This window comes from Staurois parvus, unplaced genomic scaffold (genome assembly GCF_062004578.1).
Source record: "Staurois parvus isolate SC_StPar_1 unplaced genomic scaffold, SC_StPar_1.0 ptg000264l, whole genome shotgun sequence".
Classification (NCBI taxonomy): Eukaryota; Metazoa; Chordata; class Amphibia; order Anura; family Ranidae; genus Staurois; species Staurois parvus.
The window spans coordinates 11,889,429-11,910,845 of NW_028318060.1; the positions used below are offsets into that span (position 1 = coordinate 11,889,429).

Genomic DNA, 21,417 nt, shown 5'->3' on the forward strand with positions numbered 1-21,417 from the left:
TAGGGAAGGCCAGAGGTTTTTTTTGTTTTTTTTAGTACATGAAACATGCCAGTCTTTTTCAGAAACATGGGATATGATGGCTGAAACTTTGTAAATCAATCTATTGGTGCCATATGAAATAAAACAAGTAGATAACCACACTGACATAAAAACTGTTTAGTTGAGTTTTATTGAACTGCAAATATTGCTATTCTTGTCCTGATTATCCTACAGTTTTCAGAATAGAATTTAAAGAGTTAAAAAGACAAAAGGTTAACATGAGACCTTCATCTCAAGTTCAGTGCACTGGAAAACTTTAAAGGAGAAGTACAGCCAAAGCTCTTTTGGCTGCACTTTTCCTGTGAATCTCAGGAGTGCAGTTCCTTCTACACTCGTATGACCCTGACAGTCACCGCTCTCTGCTCACAGTGGCAGTGAGATCTCTGCGATCAGTGGCCATGTGAATGCTGAGTTCTCACACTTAGAGACGCTGGGGGACAGATGCAACATCGGAGCGATGCTGCATCCACCTAGGTAAGTATAATTTGGGAACCCCCCCAAATGTTTAAGACACAGCAGACGATTAGCCACCAATCTGCAGTCACAGTTTCTTTCCATTTCTAATAACTGTTCTTGTTACATAGTTTTCCAGGTTTCAGTATTCCTCTTAAAACATAGGCAAGATAGAAAAAAAATATCAGTTGCTGCTCTAAATGTTTTTTTAAAGTAAGGCTGTTATCAGCTAGAGAGTGAAGCTGCTCATTGTTGTTTCTTTGCTTATTACTTGTTCTTTAGATGCCAGATTCCAGCAAGTAATGCACTTCTGTTTGGGCATCACAAGAAAACAGGATTTTCTACTTTCGTAGAAGAAATCTGTTACAAATGGAAGTTTATCAGTGTCCTTTTTAATGTTACAGTATCAAAGTAAAGTCACTTTGGGTGCAGCCCTGTTAAAGAATTATCTGCGGTGTCCATTATTGTAACTTCTAGGTTGCTGGCTGCTACAGTGACACTGATTTAATAAAAATGGGACAACACTGCAAATTTATCACTGAGGATTACTCAGCAATGGCAGTATGGATTAAAGTAAAAGTGGTTCTGCTGGGTCTCATTTGGCTCTATCACACTGTTGTCCATATCTACTTGACTGATTCCTTTTATTGTGACAGGCGTCATCCTTCACCAGGACCCTGTAATGTATTTTTTCCATCTCAAGGCTATTCTGTGATACCAAGATACACAAAGCTGTCCTCAGGTCTTGTTAGAATTGCATGCTTTATGAGCCTTCGCACAATTCCACAGGTATATCTAGCTACGTGAAACTTGGACTAATTGACTGGGCTTCCTGTGGGGATGAAATCCACAGAACGTGCCTTGTTAATGAGGCTTGCAAGCTACTTTGAAAACCATTGAAATATGACATTTAACATGTTTTTTTTCTACTGGGCTCTACATTGTATTTTAGGGTTCCAGATACAAATGTTGGGTACCAGATAAATGGTGCACCTGAAAAAAGTGCCTATTTGATATCCACAATGCAGCTTGCACTTGTTGGCTTCATAATATCAGAGAAAACCAGAATGGCTCAAAATTATAACCTCCTGCTCTGTTATAAATGCATACACCCAGAGAGCAGAGAGGCACAAATCCCCTAGTCGCTGCTGCCTGGTTGTCTCATCACTCTGCTGTTTGTGTGTAAACTGCTGTATCCATAGCAAACAGTGCAATTAACTCTGTAAATTGCTTTTTTTCTTGCCTTTCCTATATTATATCAGGAAGATGAGGTATATTTCTTGTACCCTGCAATCATTTTTAGCTTAGTATTGATGGTGTGTAGAGAAGCGTGCGGTGACTTTTCAGATGCATGACATATTTGCTGAAAGTCGTTTTCTGCTTTTAAGAAGTTTTCTGACTCTTTCTGAGCTTTTTTATACTCTGGTGTTTCCATGAGCCTTGTTTAATACAGCATGCCTAAATGATCTCCTAGGAGTAGAGATGATCTGCTCTGCATGCATATTTGCTTTATGGGCGATTGAGTATATAAATATACATGGAACATAAATTAGAATGTGATTAACTCCAGGAACATCCGCATCCCCATAAAGCAAAGCATTTAGCTGATTTAGTGCTTTTTATCTTTGTTTATCTATCTTGTATGACTTGCTCTTCTGTATCGCTTTGCTTCAAATATTAGCTATAAAACCGAACTGTCAGTAATACATGATGATGACAGCCATTTTCCCATGTTCAGTGTCTCAGTTCATTAACAAATAAGGTATATACTTGCAGTCGTCTGCCTGCTTGCTATTTGTAGTGAGGTGCATTCACTGCTCAGGCTATAGAGCTGGGTTGTAATTGATGATAGGTTTTACTAACCAATGGCAACGATATTGAACCCCAGAAAAAAGCCAGTAGGAACATACTTAGTATGCTTCCATTTATTGGTTGCTATCAGGGCAGAAGCACACGGGCAAATTTTAGTAACTATTTATGCTACTAAAATCACTAAGCGTAGTGACCAGTTGCTATGCCGGTTTGAACGAATGGCTCCCCAATTTGTAAGCTGTACATGCTGCAGGTAGTAGCAGATAAGTGGACACATTTGGAGCTCTTGGGGACTTAATTGCTACTACATATTACTTGTATTGTTTACAATAGGAAGCCATTTGTGCAATCTGTTAAGTTATTGATTGCTACAGGTTTTAGTCGGGCCTCTGCATTACAGAGTTCACGTGTTGTCTGGAATATTTAAAATGGATTTCCAGGTCTTCTAATCCATCTGTCTGGCAATAAGGAGGGAGCCTTCTGCTACATTTATAGATAATAGCGTGACTCCTTTGTTGCCAAAGTTGAGATGTAATGGTCTGATGGAACATTTTGTATCTGAATGATGACATTACAAGACCAGATTTCACTAGATGAAATCTAAAATTCCAGTTCCTGGCATTAGTAAAAGCCTAAATGAGAAGGACCCATCCTGACCATGACACGTAAAGGAGAAGGATCTGTCCTGACCATGAAGCTTAAAAGAGACCCATTTTGAGCTCTACTTTGAGGGTTGGTATCTGGTAGAGGACTTCATCATAAACTGGGAATCTCCTGTAAAATAACATTGTACAAGGAGTATTTTGTAAAGCGGCAAATGAGTCATATAATGAGACTATCTGTAGCCCTCTCATTCTGACCTGCAGAAAGCTGATTATCCTATTGGGATACCAAGGGTCACAGTGCATCAGTTTGCATTGCACAAAGTTGTTCTACACAGACAAGCTATAGTTAGACTTCATTCTTGTACACAGATCTTTTTGCCAGGAGGTCAGGGAAAGTTTGCATGCTTAAGCCAGGCATAGATGGATCGAATCTCGGCCAGTTCAGAAGGGACCGGTTGAGATTCAATCCATCTGTGGGCAGGTTGATTGTTCCCAAGTTGATCCATTGATCAACTTAGGTACAACCAGCATGTTGGATTTTTAGCATGCAATTATTGCCAGCCGCTATAACAGCTAGCAATAATCATTGTGTTCTCCCAGCAGGGACGGCTCCCTGCGACCCATGGCTGCAGGAAAAGCCTGCCTTAGTCAGGCAGAAGCCATTGGTACAGAGCATGAATGGGAAACCTTAGTTGTTCTCATCAATATACAGCTTAGTTTACAAAATGGCTGTTTATTAGTGTGTATGTGACGGTCTCACTTGATTATCTGATTTTCACTTCTGCATGTTAACTCTACTTCGCTATAACCTCTTTTTAACTTTGTGTAGACATTTATATGCCTGCATATCACTTGTCTGTCTAATCCATAAAATAACAAAGTTTTCTTTTTTGTAGTACCTCAAACATGGCTCCCTAAAGGATCCCCTCTTAGATGATCATGGAGATTTCAATCGAATGGTTGTAGCTATGAAAAAGATTGGCTTGGATGACACAGAGAAGCTTGATCTTTTCCGAGTGGTTGCCGGCGTCCTGCACCTTGGAAATATTGATTTTGAAGAAGCTGGGAGCACCTCTGGTTAGAAGACATTTTTATTCTATTATTCCATCAGTGTAAATGTCATCTGAAAAGAGTTTGAGTCACAAAGTACAATGTTCTTTTAAAAGTGGGAATAAAATATGCTTTAAATTGCATGTGGGCTTTGTTCCACAGATAGTACAGCAAAGGTGAGGTCTAAAGAGAAAAAATGTTTTTTTTATAAGCGTTTTTTTCTAGACAAGTAAATGAGAAAAGTGATTTCATTATGAGTAGAGGAACCGCCATCTGCGCAGCTGATTTGCAGAGGTCTTTTGGAAACAATAAAAATGCACTGTTGTGTGACTGCTGCAATGCAGGTGCTCTGCACAATGCCTGTAACTACAAGCGAATGTCACAGCTTACAGATTGGCCCCTGGCTGACAGGAGGGTCACAATATCTATTTGAATGTAACCATGCTTAGTAAATACATCTGTTTTTCTAGACTACTTGAAATATCATAGCTACGGAAAGGTAAAAGGGTTATTCACAGTTTAAAGATTGGTATATGTTGGACTTTATTTACAGCTCAACTCCCTAAGCTTAAACAACAACATGAAAAGTGTAGTTACCCATAGCAAAGCTTCTGATTTTTAATTTACTGGTGTAAGAGCTGCAAAAAAAGGATTTTGAGTACTTTGCATGCAATAAGCTGCCAATTAAATTCATTGATTTGTGTTTTTACTTCTTTTTATATACTAAAGTTGGAAAATATCCAGTTCATTAATTTAAAGAAAGGTAACATATTTAGTGCAATATAAATATTTTTTATACATACAGTGGGGCAAAAAAGTATTTAGTCCGCCGCCAATTGTGCAAGTTCTCCCACTTAAAAAGATGAGAGAGGCCTGTAATTGACATCATAGGTAGACCTCAACTATGAGAGACAAAATGAGAAAAAAAATCCAGACAATCATATTGGTTGATTTGGAAAGAATTTATTTGCAAATTATGGTGGAAAATAAGTATTTGGTCAATATCAAAAGTTCATCTGAATACTTTGTTATATATCCTTTGTTGGCAATGACAGAGGTCAAACGTTTCCTGTAAATCTTCACAAGGTTGGCACACACTGTTGCTGGTATGTTGGCCCATTCCTCCATGCAGATCTCCTCTAGAGCAGTGATGTTTTGGGGCTGTCGCTGGGCAACTTGGACTTTCAACTCCCTCCAAAGGTTTTCTATGGGGTTGAGATCTGGAGACTGGCTAGGCCACTCCAGGACCTTGAAATGCTTCTTACGAAGCCACTCCTTCATTGCCCGGGCGGTATGTTTGGGATCATTGTCATGTTGGAAGACCCAGCCACGTTTCATCTTCAATGCCCTTGCTGATGGAAGGAGGTTTGCACTCAAAATCTCACGATACATGGCCCCATTCATTCTGTCCTGTACATGGATCAGTCGTCCTGGTCCCTTTTCGGAGAAACAGCCCCAAAGCATGATGTTGCCACCCCCATGCTTCATAGTAGGTATGGTGTTCTTTGGATGCAACTCAGCATTCTCTCTCCTCCAAACACGACGAGTTGTGTTTCTACCAAACAGTTCTATTTTGGTTTTATCTGACCATATGACATTCTCCCAATCCTCTTCTGGATCATCCAAATGCTCTCTAGCAAACTTCAGACGGGCCCGGACATGTACTGGCTTAAGCAGGGGGACACGTCTGGCACTGCAGGATCTGAGTCCCAGGCGGCGTAGTGTGTTACTGATGGTAGCCTTTGTTACGTTGGTCCCAGCTCTCTGCAGGTCATTCACTATGTCCCCCCGTGTGGTCCTGGGATTTTTGCTCACTGTTCTTGTGATCATTTTGACCCCACGGGGTGAGATCTTGCGTGGAGCCCCAGATCGAGGGAGATTATCAGTGGTCTTGTATGTCTTCCATTTTCTAATTAGTGCTCCCACAGTTGATTTGTTCACACCAAGCTGCTTGCCTATTGCAGATTCAGTCTTCCCAGCCTGGTGCAGGTCTACAATTTTGTTTCTGGTGTCCTTCGAACAGCTCTTTGGTCTTCAACATAGTGGAGTTTGGAGTGTGACTGTTTGAGGTTGTAGACAGGTGTCTTTTATACTGATAACAAGTTCAAACAGGTGCCATTGATACAGGTAATGAGTGCAGGACAGAGGAGCCTCTTAAAGAAGAAGGGACAGGTCTGTGAGAGCCAGAAATCTTGCTTGTTTGTAGGTGACCAAATACTTATTTTCCACCATAATTTGCAAATAAATTCTTTCCAAATCAGCCAATGTGATTGTCTGGATTTTTTTTCTCATTTTGTCTCTCATAGTTGAGGTCTCCCTATGATGCCAATTACAGGCCTCTCTCATCTTTTTAAGTGGGAGAACTTGCACAATTGCTGGCTGACTAAATACTTTTTTGCCCCACTGTAAACCTATACAGTTCTGTATGTCAGATCAAAAGGAAAATTTGGTAATGGTCTTAACACCCCTCTCCCTAGCTTTCTAAATACACTGATATGACCCCCCCCCCCTTTCCCCAGCAGCTGCCCAACAACAAATATGGTGCTGGGTTGCCTGTTAACCAACATTCTATAGAGTTATACAGTGGATATAAAAAGTCTACACACCCCGGTTAAAATGTCAGGTTTCTTTGATGTAAAAAAATGAGACAAAGATAAATCATTTCAGAACTTTTTCCACCTTTTAATGTGACCTAGAAACTGTACAACTCAATTGAAAAACAAACTGAAATCTTTTAGGGGGAAAGTAAATGTAAAAAACTAAAATAATGTGGTTGCATAAGTTCAGAATGAAGCAATCACATTCAAAATCATGTTAAATAGGAGTCAGTACACACCTGCCATCATTTAAAGTGCCTCTGATTAACCCCAAATAAAGTTCAGCTGTTCTAGTAGGTCTTTCCTGACAGTCGCATCCTGCAGCAAAAGCCATGGTCCACAGAGAGCTTCCAAAGCATCAGAGGAACCTCACTATTAAAAGGTATCAGTCAGGAGAACTGTACAAAAGAATTTCCAAGGCATTAGATATACCATTGAACACAGTGAAGACAGTCATCAAGTGGAGAAAATATGGCACAACATTGACATTACCAAGAACTAGACGTCCCTCTAAAATGGATGAAAATACGAGAAGAAAACAGGTCTGGGATGCTGCCAAGAGGCCTACAGCAACATTAAAGGAGCTGCAGGAATATCTGGCAAGTACTGGCTATGTGATACAATCTCCCGTATTCATAATATGTCTGGGCTATGGGGTAGAGTGGCAAGATGGAAGCCTTTTCTTATGGCTATATTTTGCAACTCTCCCAAAAGCATGTGGGAAAATGTGTTCTGGTCTGATGAAACCAAGGTTGAACTTTTATGGCCATAATTTCAAAAAATATGTTTGGTGCAAAAACAACACTGCACATCACCAAAAGAACACCATACCCACAGTGAAGCATGGTGGTGTAAGAATCATGCTTTGGGGCTGTTTTTTTCAGCTGGAATTGGGGCCTTAGTCAAGGTAGAGTGAATTATGAACAGTTCCAAATACCAGTCAATATTGGCACAAAACCTTCAGGCTTCTGTCAGAAAGCTGAACAAGAAGAGGAACTTCATCTTTCACCATGACAACGACCCAAAGCATACATCTAAATCAACAAAGGAATGGCTTCACCGGAAGAAGATTAAAGTTTTGGAATGGCCCAGCCAGAGCCCACCAGACCTGAATCTGATCAAAAATCTGTGGGGTGATCTGAAGAGGGCTGTGCACAGGAGATGCCCTCGCAAAACAACAGATTTTGAGTGTTTTTGCAAGGAAGAGTGTGCAAATATTGACAAGTCAAGATGTGCCATGCTGATAGACTCATATCCAAAAAGACTGAGTGCTGGAATAAAATCAAAAGGTGCTTCAGCAAAGTATTACTTTAAGGGTGTGCACGCTTATGCAACCATATTATTTTAGTTTTTTATTTTTACTTCCCTCCACCTAAAATATTTAAATTTGTTGTTCAACTGAGTTGTGCAGTTTATAAGTTACATTAAAGGTGGAAAAAGTTCTGCAATGATTTTTCTTTGTCTCATTTTTTTACATCACAGAAACCTGACATTTTAACAGGGGTGTGCAGACTTTTTATATCCACTGTAAATTTTATGAGATTCTATATTTTTTTTTAGGCCAGGCAGCTTCGCAATAGGTCTTTAACGGTTGGCATGGGAGTTAGCATCTGCATTAGGCTTAAAGGAGAGTTCCACTCACCCTGTCAAAAAATAGAAGTCAGCAGCTACAAAAACTGTTGCTGCTGACTTTTAAAAAAAACAGACACTTACCTGTCCTTCGGTCCCATGGTGTGCCCCCCGCAGCTCGTTTCACCAGCCATCCTGTATTCCAGGAGGCCGGCATCTTCAGTGTGGGCACCCGGCTGACAGCTTGTGGCTTCACAGCCGGGTACCCACTGTGCATGCGCGAGTAGCACTGCGCTTCATGAATGGTCCTGTAGTCTTGTGGGACCTGTCACGTGTCCCAAAAGACTACAGGGAGGGAGGACACCTTCCACTTCCAGTCGCCTAGGCGATCAGACCGGAAGTGGGAGCGGGTACCTGTCAAATTCGGGTACCCACTCCACCCCCCAAAGGTGCTAATCCTTAATGGGGAGCGGTGGAGCAGTCCTTAAAGTGGAACTTCCCCTTTTGGGCGAAGCTCCGCTGTAAGTCAGGTTAGTGTATTAAGGGCCTTAGGGATGGGGGCTGGGAGGGGGGGGGGGGGTGTTAGGTCAGTACTAAACATTTCTTTATAGGAAGAAAGCTAGACAGAGGAATGGGGCTGGGAGTGGAAAGAGTTAGGTCCATACTGAACTTGTCTTTTAATGGTTAAAAGCAAAGAAGCAAGTCCCTCCTACAGAATGAAAGGCTAGGAGTTATATTCTTGCTATGGCTTACTGTCCTTCAGAAATTGCTATTTGCCCTATTGGATATAACTGTTAATATTCTACGAATACATTACTATTCTGCAAATATTTTTCATTAGACAATTCCTTTTTTGTTTGTACTGGCGTTTGAGATATTTATTGTTCAATATTCAAACATCATCTGCTGGGTCTGATGGATAAGTCACACTGATACACCGGCATTTTAGAACAAAGCTGGAGATTAGTACTATTTACAAAAGATTTTTTTTCATTAGCAATCCATAAAATATCTTACTTGTCTGAAAGTTTGTAAGCTTATTTGGTCAGGTCTCTCATGGCTAGTGTTTTATGTATGTGTGTATGTTTTAATGTCATTGTTATAGTCCTTCTATGTCCTTCGCTTGTCTAGTGCTGAGAAAGGCGTCTGCATTTTATAAATCAATAATAATCATAGAAAAATGGAATTACACTGAGAAAGTCTAACCAATAATGAAAAGTTATTCTGGTTGCTGTGGGTTTCACTATATCACTTGTATGCGGCGGGTTAAAGAGTGAAATCTATACACACTGCAGGATAAGTGCTATGGTTTATTGTAATACTCCTGTTGCATATTGCTTTTTTATCATGCCTTAACAACTTTTATTTATAGCTAATATTTGTTGAAAAGACACAGCAGTGACTTTGCTTGCCCTTGACTGCTTGCTGTGATAGTCAGTCTTTGGGTGGCAAAATAAGGATGTATGTGTTGGATATTATAAGAGCTAGGGGAATTGTTTATCATTTCACTTGCAGACTCATAAAAAAATCAACAGTTTGATGTTGACAGACTGAATCGAGCTGTCAAAGAGTTTTTCCTGGAGTTCAATATGTATCTTGGATCTATCAGACATTCATTATGGGAATTACATTTTCCTTTTATGATTTTTTTTTGTTGTGTGTATGAAACGTCAGTAAAATGTGTTATGCTGTGCAGTAGCTGTGCATTCAACATTCTCATCATTCAAGACTGTTCTAAGAAATGACAGCATAGTTATACCTATTGCTTACAAAACTCCCAAGCAGATGTGAAGGGGTAGCTATTACAGTTTCCTGCCCATCCCTGACCACCATGATTTCTGCTGGATGTTCTGTAACATCTTAGCACATTTCTATAATCTTCATGCCATTGCACTCTTCCCTTTACTAGTATTTGTCTGGGAAGAACAAATTGCCTTTTTATGTATACTACGTAATGTGCTTGGGGAGTTGCTGTTGGAATTCTGAACATAGGCATACACTTCCAAGCATGCTCCCCTATTTTCATTAAGATCTGGTAAGCAAACTGTATTAATGTCATCACAACAAGATGGTGTTCGCTTATGTTCTTTCCCAACGTAGAAGGGACGCAGGCCTGCCAAATTCCCAACCTTAACAACAAACAGTGGCATAAATACTACTGTGCAGGTTCTGGGCACTCACATGTGCCAGTGTCAGATTTAATATGCTGCTACTGCCACTTTTCGGATAGAAGATATAGTTCCATAGGTAGGTTGAAAATAGGAAACAAATCCATCAAGTGTTTTAAAGGTAATTTTTTTTCTTTTCTGGATTGGGAAGGGTTAGGTTTTTATTGCTATTAATATGGGATAAAAAAGGTATTACAACCATATATATATATATATATATATATATATATATATATATGTAAAGTGTATAGAGAGCAGTACAAGAAGATTTGTACTAGTAGCCAAAAAAAAGACCATCTTGAAATAAACACCTAAAATAGGTAAAACAAAAAAAAAAGTAAACTTGAAAGAGGAACTTCACTCACTCACTCTAACCCCCCCCCCTTTTTTGTTTTACTTGTATAGCTGATTCTGCGTAATAAAACATACTTGCACACTTAGAGATCTGTCTGCGCTCGGTCCCATGCTGCCATATTTTCCTGACATTATCAGGGGGCCTGCTGTTTCTTCTGGGTTCTTGAAGTCAGCCCCATGATTATGCACATATACTACACCAGGGGCGGACTGACAACTCATGGGGCCCCCGGCCAATAGGGGATCATGGGGCCCCTGTGTCCTTGCCCAAACTCAAAAAAGCCTATGAAAAAGGTACCAGGGGCATCTCATGGGGCCCCCTACTGACCCCGGGCCCTCGGGCAGTGCCTGAGTTTCCAAATGGTCAGTCTGCCCCTGTACTACACAAAATATAGCAGAGAAGAGAAAAGAAGTCCAAAAAAAGTATTAAAAAAAACAAATAAATACATCCAATTATGTACAAAGAGGGGGTAGGAGGGGAATGAGAGAAAGTAGATGGGGTGGGTGAAGGTACACTTTAAAAGAGCTCCTTAGGTCCTGAAAATCCACAGTAACATGCATGTACAATGTTGTGTCGAAGATATCTTTGTCACAGTTATGTCCCTGGACGATCATAATGACGTAAATATAATGTAAATCTTCCTTTCAGGATTCCCAAAGGGGTTTGGATCATTTCCCATCATCCAGAATCATCCAAACTCCTTTGGGAATCCTGACAGGAAGAAATAACTTTGGTACAATATTCTGCATGCAAGTTTATGTGGATTATTAGGACCTTCATAAGGGGATCTTTTCAAGTGTTTTTTTTTCTGTTTTACATTGTTTTAATACAAGGTAGTTTTTGAGATTACTAGTAGAAGAATATCTTTGTAATAAAGTACTTTTTGTATGGTGTGTGTGTGTGTGTGTATTTATATAGTGTGTGTGTGTGCATTTTTTTGCAGGTAAAAAATGTGCATTTATTATTTTTGGGTGCAGAAGCTTGGAAAGCATTGCATCAGCAATCAGCAGATCTCTGGTGCCACGCAGGTCTCCTGCAGACTTGTCAGTATATCTGTTTGCCCATACGGCATGTATGAGCAAGCAGATATACTGACAGATTCAATGTACTACCACGGCGCTCCACAGCGCTGTGGCAGTTCATTGAGAACCGCTAAGGTTGTCGGGACTGGTAGTTTATTCACAGAACACTGTGAATGAATGATGCAGCTGTGTGGGTGGAGGTCCGAACGGCTGCACTGTTTTTAAAAAGTGACAGCTAGTATGGGGAACTTCTCCCCATACTTCTGTCACAGGGAATGGAGGGCATCGGCTGCAGTATTGGCAACATGTTACATGTTCTGCCCTAAAAACGGTACAGTCCTTCCAAATCGGGGACAATTGGGAGCTTTGTGTTGGGAACTGTTGATTTAGACTGTCATCTAATGTCTAGTGTTCTGCCAGCATAGCATCCCTTAAAGCGTTACTAAACCCAGGACCCAGCATTCACTATATCTGGTCTCCCACAGTACACAGAACATGGAAATGCAATTATTTTAGTAAATATAAAGTGCTAAATACCTTTTCTCATCAGCAGTTGAAGCAGTCTTGTGACTTCTATCAGTGTCCAGCCGAGCACTGGTTAAAGCTTGTAGGAGGAGTTTTCATTTTGCGCTAGCAGGATGCAGAACCCCTTACCTCTTGTCTGGGCAGTGCTGATTGGCCTTGTGCTGATCACATACACTCTTCCAAAAAAAAAAAAACAACCTCTCTAGCAATACACACCAAACTGAGCACCCAATTTTTCTTATTAGGAGATAAGAGGGGACACTGGAAGAAGGGGAGCATCAGAGCGGTCAGGATCAAACAGTGGTTTTACACAATGCAGATAATTAACCCCTTAGGTTCCATAGTGAGTATAACAAGCATGCTTTACTGCATATACAGGCTGATTTTACTGTTGTAGGTTTTGTAACACTTTTCGTATACTTTCCAAAAACAACAAAAAAGAACTCTGTTCATGTATGTGTTTGAATGTGTACCTTCCTCTGTGCCTGAACTAAGTACAATAATTGTTTGTTATTCCAAGAACAGTCTGGGCACTTGTGTTTCTCTTTCAGTTTCTTTTCTTACTAGAGCACAGAAACATTCAATGTGTTATTTTCAAACTGCTTACCATGGTTTTGTCGTGTACAAGGCTTTTTATTTTTGCTAGAGAAAAGATTAAAAGCACAGATTGCATAATACAGATCCTTTGGACAAAAGCCTGTAAGCTAGGATGAATGCCAAATTCTGTTAACCAATTATGTTCCTTCCTGCAGACCTTGGTTTTGCTGACATAATCTGTTGTATTGAACACCAGGTGGCTGCACATTAAAGAACCAATCTAGCAAGTCCTTAGAATGTTGCTCAAAGCTGCTGGGCCTGGACGAAGATGATCTACGAGTCAGCCTCACTACACGGGTCATGCTTACAACAGCAGGGGGCACCAAAGGCACAGTTATAAAGTAAGACACTTGATTTTTATTTTCTTGTCCCTGTCTCTAACCAAGCAAACAATTTGGTTTATAGTAATTTCTCTTGAAAAGGACCTATTCCTCCCATGCAAAAATATTCTGTTTTTTAAAGCCTTTACTTTCTTATCACTTTCCACCATAACAGCTGTCGAAACATGAGAAGGGATACTCATGTTATTAAATCCGAGATAAATAACAGGCTACCTTACCTGTACTAAAGTGATCTGTATAGAATGTCCCTGCCAGTTTACGGTTTCTCCTCCTCCACTCAAGACCCTGTAAATGTAACACAGTATGTCCCAGATAGGCTAATCTTCTCTTATTTTCTGTTTAATGAGAATGGCAGGTGGTGACACCACAATCGGCATTCCACTTGAGAACGTGCCTTGATGTTGTCAAAACGAATGAGTCTAATAAAGCTGGTTTTGGAGTTTTCAGTGGTATGTCCTTTTAAAAAAGCTTGTGACTTAGTTTTAACACAGTCGGTTCTTAGCTGAAGGCAAGCAAAGAAAACATATCTACTTTCCTACTAATGTCAGTTATTGTGCAGGCTTAACCAGTAAAAAAAAAATGCAGTCCATTAAAGCAAGAAGAAAAACATTTTCTGGTTCACACTATAGCTTGCATGTGAATCGCATAGGAATTGCACCACATTCCTGTGCAATTCACATTCGATTCTGTGCGGTGTACTTTGAGCCATTCATTTTGAATAGACTCAAATCGCACTGCGTAGCACAAAAAGCTTTTTTTCGAAGCCGCACTAGAACCAGATCGCACAGTTGTTTTGTACCATGCAATGCACAGCACAGCCATCCAAAGCAGTGTGCACGAGCTGACTGGGAAGAGAACTGTATTGTTTACATACAGTTCTCCTTCCTGTCGGAGATGCTGTGCAATCAACAGGTGCAGGCAAGTAATCACCGACCTGAACCCGGTGATTGACAGTCGTGGCCGTGAATGGCGCCGTGGGTAGGGCGCTAGCGCGCCTTGCATGCCGCCTGCCCGGAAATACAAAATCACGTATACTGTATATATGTGATTTTGCACACACGTGCCTCCCTGTAGTAGTATATCTGCTATAGGGTGGTCGGGAAGCGGTTAATTTACAATTTACATTTTTACTGAGTGTTGGGAGTACAGACATCACTATACCTCTGGCACGTCAACTCTGGACCTTCTGGTCTTAGCTCTGGCAGTTACATAGAGCAGCTCTACCCACCCCTCTCCTGCTCCTGCCCAATTACATAGTGCTTTGTTATATGAACCCATTCACAAAATACAAAGACTTTTGTGAATGGACAGCAGAGGGGAAGGGTAGGCAGAGCTGCTGTGTGAGAAAGCAGCATCTTTCCTCTCAGTTGTAAATACAATGGATAAGTCCATGAGGTGGCATGTACCTCATTGGACTTAACCCATAGGCAGCCAGCACATTTTAAAAAGTTGTGGAAATCCTGGAGTTCAGCTTTAAACCCAAAACAAAAAATGTAATATATTGTAGCTTACCAATCCTTAGATGTAGTGGCCTAATTTATTTCCAGGCTTTTTTTTTTTTTTTTTTACTTACACCTATTAAATATGATTGTAACAAACTTCCCATTTTAGTGTAAGTCCATTCATTTACTGAACTGTATGTATGGTGGAGCAGCATTGTCACCCTAGGACCAGAACTACAAACAACTCCCTTTCTCCTTCTTTTGTATAACACGGGGAGAGGTGTGTTGTAGTCCGCATAGAGAATTCAGAACTATGCCAACTAAGGCTGGCCATACATTTATACAATTATCTGGAGATTTTTGGTTTAGATTTACCAAAAACCATATAGTAGGAGGACAAACCTAAACAACACTTTCAGTTGTAATTAGGCAGGCCCTTGCACTACACAGTTGAAGGTAAATATAAAGGAAATTGGGCAGCAAATTGGAAGATAATTGTATAATGTATGGCCAGCCTAACAGTCAGCAGAGGCGGGGAGCACAGCACGTTGGGAGGTCAGTAGATTCTCGGCAGGATCAACACATTGTTTTGCCACTGAACCGATATAACAAAAAACTTTCAATGGTAAAATTACTAGGCCAAAAAGAGGAGCAAATAAGTGAAGTTCATTATTAGGGTTTACATACACTTTAAAGTAGAAAGGCAAAACTTTTTTGTTTTCATTTTTGTTAGAGTAAGGAAGGGTTATAACCCTTGTCGGGGTTTTTTTTTCCATCTGTGCCTCACAGGGGAGATTTCCCTTCACATCCTATCCTATATCCAAGACAGAAAGTGAGAGAAAATCTCTCCAAACTAAGGGGAATCTTGGGGTGTCCCCAGAATAATGTCTCCATTGGAAGTTTTCCCCTCTTACTGTTCTGATGTCAACCCAATATTTGGGATTTTATTTTCATGTTTGATAATGAACCCCAGGATAAATAGAGAGGGTGAATCTCCCTAACGGGGGCACGGGTAACAGTAAAAAGGGACAGGTGGTTTAATCCCTCTCCACTCTGTTTAATACGTAATAAAAAAAAGAAAAGGTTTGCATGAAGTTGCAGTTTACTCCAATATAAACCTATTGCCTAAATTTTCAAAGCACAGAATTATAAATGTGCAATTTCATGAATACTAGTTTCTGTCACAATATGACTTTCCCTTTAATGTTAAAGATGACAGGCAAATGTAATTATTCTTTAGCAAAGTAAAGGCCTGTATTGATGATGTAGTAGATCACAAAAGTGTACCATTTTTCATTGTGAATTGTATCGTGTCATCAATGAGTAACATTTATACTTGTAAATATTTATTTTTCTTCAAAGTGTGATGTGTGCTTTTAGCACCTTGTGTTTTTCGAGGACACGATTTTCATAGTAATCGTCTTCTTTAGCTGAAGATGCAAAGGCTTATTGCAGTATTTCCTTTTGTACTAGGTGGCTAAACTCATTTTTAATTAGACAATGCTCTCAAGGATGTGCTGAAATAGCCAATATAAATTGCAAAGTGTGATGTGAAATATAGATCCTGGGAGTTCTCAGCAGACCTTGACTTAAATTTACTTGAATGCACTGCTTGCTTTTTATCTTTTCAAAGTGTTGTTATTCTTGCAGTTTTGCCAGACTGATTTCACTGTGAAAAAGAAAAAAAGACTTTTATTCATAAGCTGAAAATGCTAAAGACACGGGAAATAGTTCTTTTATGTATACCTTTTATTACCAGGTAGTTAGAGATATATATCTATCACATGAACTCACTTCCTTCTGAACTTTCTTAGCAGTTTTTTTTTTAGCAGTTTCAGTAAATGCAACATTTTGGAGCCAAGAGAAAATATCAATATTTTCAAACATTATGCATGCATTATTTTTAAAATTAAATACATTGAAAGGTTTTTTTTGTTTATTTTAATATGCAGAAAGGATAGAAAGGTGCCTTTTTAATAGCCACTATGCAGCATATTCCAGGCCCAGGTTTACTGATGCACATCTCAATAATACAGTGGTCTATAAAGCAGCATATTTTTGGGCAATCTACAGTACAATCCGGAATTACATCCTGCCTATATATTAATAGAAAGCCCTTCTGATGCCTGGTCTGAACTTTCTCCTTACAATTGCTCAAGCGTTGTCCTTTTGTCGCTTATTGGGTTGACCTTTTCTTACTATGTGCCTGCGGGTTGATCTTTTCTTAGTAACTGCCTGAGGGTTGACCTTTTCTTGCTAACTGCTTGAGGGGTGACATTTTCACACCAACTACCCAAGGGTTGCCTCAATCACTAACTGATTGAGGATTTGTTTTTCCCACTAACTGCCCAAGGTTTAACTTTATCCAGCTAACTGCCTTAGGGTATACAACTTCTTCTAATTGTCTGAGGATTAACCTTCTGCTGCTAACTGCTTGAAGGTTTATTTTTTCCTGTCATTTGCCTGAGGGTTGGTCTGTTCTGCTAAATGCCCAAGGTTTTACCTTTTCTTGTTAATTGCCTAAGGGTTGGCCTTTCCTCATTAACTGCCTGACAATTGACCTTTTTCAGCTAGCTGCTGGAGGGTATTCTAGTTACAATAATTGTCTTGGGGTTGAACGTTTCTCACTAATGACCTGAGGGTTGACACTCTCTAACTGCCTGAGGGGTGACATTTTCAGGTCAACTGCCCAAGGGTTGACCTTCTCCCACTAACTGCCTGAGGATTCGCTTTTACCACTACTGCCCAAGGTTTAACTTTTTCCCGGTAACTGCTTGAAGGTTGACTTTTTTCCCACAAATTGTCTAAGGATTTCACTTTTCTTACTGACTGCCTGAGAGTTGACTTTTTTCTGCTAACTGCTTGAAGGTTGAATTTTTCCCACAAATTGCCTGAGGATTGGCTTATTAACTGCCCAATGTTTATAAATACCTTGTGCAAGTAGCAGTAGGGGAATATGGGTTTAAAGCCAATTCTTGTTAGAGTGAGGAACCTGAAAAGGACATCACCTGATGGATACCCAGGGGTTTCTCTTCCCCAAATAAACACTTAGTGCTATTTCAATTTCCATTAGATTGCAGTTGTACATGAAACAATTTTGTGCTAGCCATGTACTGTATATTTATTGCTAGTGTTTTTGTTTTGCCTTTTATCCTTTAGAGTGATCTACTGAAGTGATATAATGTCTGTTACTGTTTATACACTATCAAGCCCTACTGGAATTATGTAACATCCATTATGCTGTATGCTCTTCTAATAATAGTTTTATTGTTTATGAATTTGCCTATTATGTGCTAAGCAAAGGCAATGCATTTAAATACTTGTATAGTAGACACTATTGTGCATATAGCTGGTGGCTCCTGGAACTGATGGAAACTTTTTTGTCCACCCCTGTTACAACTGCTAGAAACATATTCCTTGTGCTACAGGGGGAAATGACTGTGAACACTGGTGGTGCTGACCTACTTATACTTCTGAGACTGGATGGGGCCAGTGCATTTCCACATCACGTCACTGACAAGAATTAGACAGTCTCCACTTATTTTCACTTTCTTACATTCTGTATTCCAGCCCCACCCCCTCCCATGTGGAAAAAAGGTATTTTGAACACAGCATGACACCATTTCTGTAATGAGAGATAGTGAAAATAGGTTGCTTAAATTTCTGGTTTATATCAAAATATGACAACTAAGGGCTGGATTTTATTAGTGAACACTTAGTCTACTTTTACTATAGTATACTTTTTATAGTCTCTGTAAATGATTTTGACCCCCTCATTTCTAAAGACATCTTACATAAATTCAAGTATTCTAAATGTGGTGGAGTGTTTCATGTTATTGTTTTCCTTCTTGGATCCGCACAAATCCAGGCTCGATTATAATAACATTGCTTAGAATATAATAAAATATTACATGACAGGTGTGGTGTTTAACAATCTGCTTTATCATTTTAATTTAAAGAAGTCTTGTAGATATTAGATGACCACTTCTTTTTGGAAGTTGGATGCATCCTGTAGTAAGTCCCTTGTACACTTTGTAAAATGTTTCAGACTGAAGGTTTTGGAATAGCAGAAATAATCACTTGCTGGCAGCCAAATCTTGCTTTGGAAAACATGAATACACCCAAATACATATGCAATTTCTGATTTGAACTTGCTGTGTAACTAATTAACTTTCTTTTCAGTGGGTTTCCCTTTTGTGCCTTTGGGGACAAATAGTTGTTCAAGTTGGAAGTTAATTAGTAGTTATACTCTTCCCTTCTTGTTTCCCTCATCTTTGCTACCCAGAGAATATTGATAATATGAATTGCAAATCTAAGCAAATTCATAGAATTTCAAAGCTTCATTGGCTTTTCATCAGCAATTTAGCTGATGAAAAATATGGTTTCATCCCCAGCCTTGGTTTTTAATGTGGACAGTCTGAAGTGTAGTGATGAAACCACACCATTCCAAAATTGTGTTTTTCATGCCTCCTCTAAGACATTTGATCATTTCCATGTTATAATCTAAAGAACAGATACAAACCATGTTTAGGCATTCCCTTTTAATCAATGTGCCTTATAACTGAAAATGTTGTCAAATGTAGAAAATGTTTTAATTTTCAAATTTTAGTTCTGAGCCTTCAGGCCATAATCACAATTTGCACGGTTAATTTGTCTCCAAATGACAGTATTTACAATAACCGAGCAAAGCAAAAAGCACTTTAGTGATTGAATTGCACTTTTGTTTTTCCTAATCTGCAACTAGCAAGTTGGGAATTAGGAATTAATGGAAAATAAAATAGTTTCTTTTATTTGGTGGTAGGCTGTGTTATTTTCAATCATATACTTCAGTAACCTCAAAATAAATGCAATACCATGAAAACACACATTAAAAGTTTGAATTGTATGTAAAGCCAAAACTTTTTTTTTTGGTAGGGAAAGGTTAAAGGATAAGTTCACCTTTAAAAATAAAAAAATAAAAAAATGCACAATTTTTTTGCTGGTAAAAAAAGTGCATTTATTTTTTTAAGAGCCTGTAAAACATTGTCATTTCGCGGTTGCAGTGTCAGGCTCCTCCAGACTGTCTGTGTACTGTCTGTCCATACCTCCTATATGGGCAGGCAGTTAATGAATGACAGGAAGGATCAATGAACTACCTAGACCGCTCATCAGTGCCTTTGTAGTTCATTGAGAAATAGAAGCCATCAGTAGCAAAGGCTGATGGTACCTGTAGTTTATTAATCCACAGAACTCTGTGAATGAATGATGTGGCCATGTGGGCGGAGTCCCCCACGCTGCGCTCTTTTTGAATTGTGACAGCTGGCATGAAGAGAAGATTCATGGCCTGCTGTCACAAGGAGGAATAATTGGGAGGGAGAGGAGGCAGATGTTGAACATGTTAAACCCTAAATATGGGTGTAACATGTCCACAAAGGTGAGCTTATCCTTTAAATCCCTTTCACTTTTTTTTGTCTGTGTCTTATTTGGGAGTATTCCCTGCATTTCTTTTCCCAAATACACAACAGGAAGCAAGTACAAATTCGTTCACAGAGGCAGGAATTCCTTTCACAATATTAACCTCTTGTTCTGGTGACAACTTTAAAATTTAGATTTCCTGTCACTTTCCGTTCCAGTGTCAATAGAGGCATAAAAGTGTAAAAGGACACAGACTGCCAAAAAAAAAAAAAATAGGAAAAAAGTTTGGGCTACACATACAGTTTAATATGAAGGCTATAACCCAAAGCGAATGGTCATGATTGGGCGAATGCAGGAAGATGAATATTCATGAACAGCAAAAAAAAAACTTGAGCAGTGTTTTAATTGTCAACGTTAAGATGAATCTTAGTCCATCTTTCTCAAGACACTGCAACGTAGAAGTGAACAGAATAGAAAGCCCAAAGTCCCACCCACCAACAACACTCCCTGGTGATGATCTCACAGAGTGCAAGGGTTGAAAGACACATACAAGGAAAAGGTAAAAAAAAAATCATAAAAGGATTTAAACACAATAGTTCATTAAAAAAAACCCCTATAAAATATGCAAAATCCTAGCTGAAAACAAGCTATCAAAAATCGCTCCTACATAAAAATGACAATTTGCAGAAAAAGTAGAACAAACAAAGCAGGTAATGAATACTCACAAAATGGCCGCCATAGCACGACAAACACCAGGCAGGCATGGATCATCCATAATAAGTACTATGAAAAAATAATAAAACAACAAGTGATATGCTAGGACAACAAAGCAATTTAATGAAAATTTACCAAATGGCCACAAAAATACTACCCAAGACCAAACACCGCACATGTGCCAAAAGTAAAATTATAGTAGTGTGAATAGCACCCAACATGTGACCATAGATCAACAGAAAACATCGACAGTGCACAAAGACAGGAATACATACAAATGTACGTACTGTAAATCAATACTCCACTAGTAGATAGAAGTAACCAGAGGACTTGGCTATAGAAATAGTTGCAGAGGAAGAATGATGGTGAAAACCCCAAGACTAATACCATTAGGTGAAAAACATGCCATCCCAAACGGAAGGAGTAAATGTGGAAACCTAGTGAGGTTTCCATTAAAGATAAAGGTTCTGGACACCCAAAACACCACACAGAAGAATCAATCTAGTATAGCACCTAAATGGCGCAAAATGACATCGATCCACAGAAAACACCAACAGGGCACAAAAATAGGAATACGTACAAATGCACATAGTGTAAAACAATACTCCACAACCAGAAAGAAGAAACCTGAGGATTCAAATATGTGAATAGTTGCAAAGGAGGAATGATGGTGGGAAGCACAAGACTAACACCACTAGGAAAAAACATACCATCAAAATCAGAAGGAGTGAGTA

General features: G+C 39.4%; 1 protein-coding gene across 5 annotated transcripts in view; it reads left to right on the forward strand.

The window, feature by feature from the left end:
• Nucleotides 1-21,417, forward strand: part of MYO6 (myosin VI) — a 374,955-nt gene that overhangs the window by 191,109 nt on the left and 162,429 nt on the right. For all 5 annotated transcript variants that reach the window (XM_089681402.1, XM_089681403.1, XM_089681405.1 and 2 more), the window contains exons 11-12: nt 3,806-3,986; nt 12,989-13,133. In XM_089681402.1, coding sequence (XP_089537528.1) covers nt 3,806-3,986; nt 12,989-13,133 — 326 coding nt within the window. The remainder of the gene's footprint in view (nt 1-3,805; nt 3,987-12,988; nt 13,134-21,417) is intronic.